The sequence below is a fragment of the Meleagris gallopavo genome, unplaced genomic scaffold (genome assembly GCF_000146605.3).
Source record: "Meleagris gallopavo isolate NT-WF06-2002-E0010 breed Aviagen turkey brand Nicholas breeding stock unplaced genomic scaffold, Turkey_5.1 ChrUn_random_7180001998614, whole genome shotgun sequence".
NCBI lineage: Eukaryota > Metazoa > Chordata > Aves > Galliformes > Phasianidae > Meleagris > Meleagris gallopavo.
In genome coordinates this window covers 1-523 of record NW_011256519.1, presented here as the reverse complement: position 1 = coordinate 523, position 523 = coordinate 1, and the positions used below count along the sequence as shown (strand labels likewise).

Here is a 523-nt window from a genome sequence, read left to right as displayed (position 1 = left end):
AAGGAGAGTGATCCTGTGGAGCTGGTGCTGACGAGGGTGGTCGGGGCCCGTGGGGACAGCAGGTGGCTCTGGTTGACTCCCAACAGGACCGTGTCCCACAGCTGTACCCTCCGTTCATGCGGATCGACATTTCCTGCCTCCCAGCATTTCCCTGAGCCCTGAGGAATGTGTGGAGATAGGGACCAATGTCACCATCCAGTGCTGGAACAAGGACTATGGGGGCCACCTTCCTCCTGCACAAGGACGGCTGCTCAGCCCCCATCCAGCGCCAGCACCTCCATGTGGTGGGCACAGCCACCTTCACCATCTTTGGGGTGACCCCAGCTGACAGCGGCACCTACAGGTGCTCCTACCGCCCCTGGGCTTACCCCTTTGTGTCCTCACCCCTTGGCAATAACGTGACTCTGGAGGTGACTCCCACACCTGCACCCCCAGGTGGGTCTGAACCCCATTTGGGTACCCCTGGTGCCGCCCAGGAGTGGCTGTGTCACCTCCTGTCCCTGTAGAGGTGGTGGTTGGGGAT

General features: G+C 61.6%; 1 protein-coding gene across 1 annotated transcript; it reads left to right on the top strand.

Moving 5' to 3' along the window:
• Positions 1–79: 79 nt before the first annotated feature.
• On the top strand, positions 80–516 carry LOC109365261 (osteoclast-associated immunoglobulin-like receptor; the record flags this gene model as incomplete). Its single annotated transcript, XM_019611942.1, is given in 2 exon segments — positions 80–217; positions 219–516. Coding segments are annotated over 2 exon segments (426 nt in total), but the record flags the coding sequence as incomplete, so codon positions are not given.
• Positions 517–523: the final 7 nt, after the last annotated feature.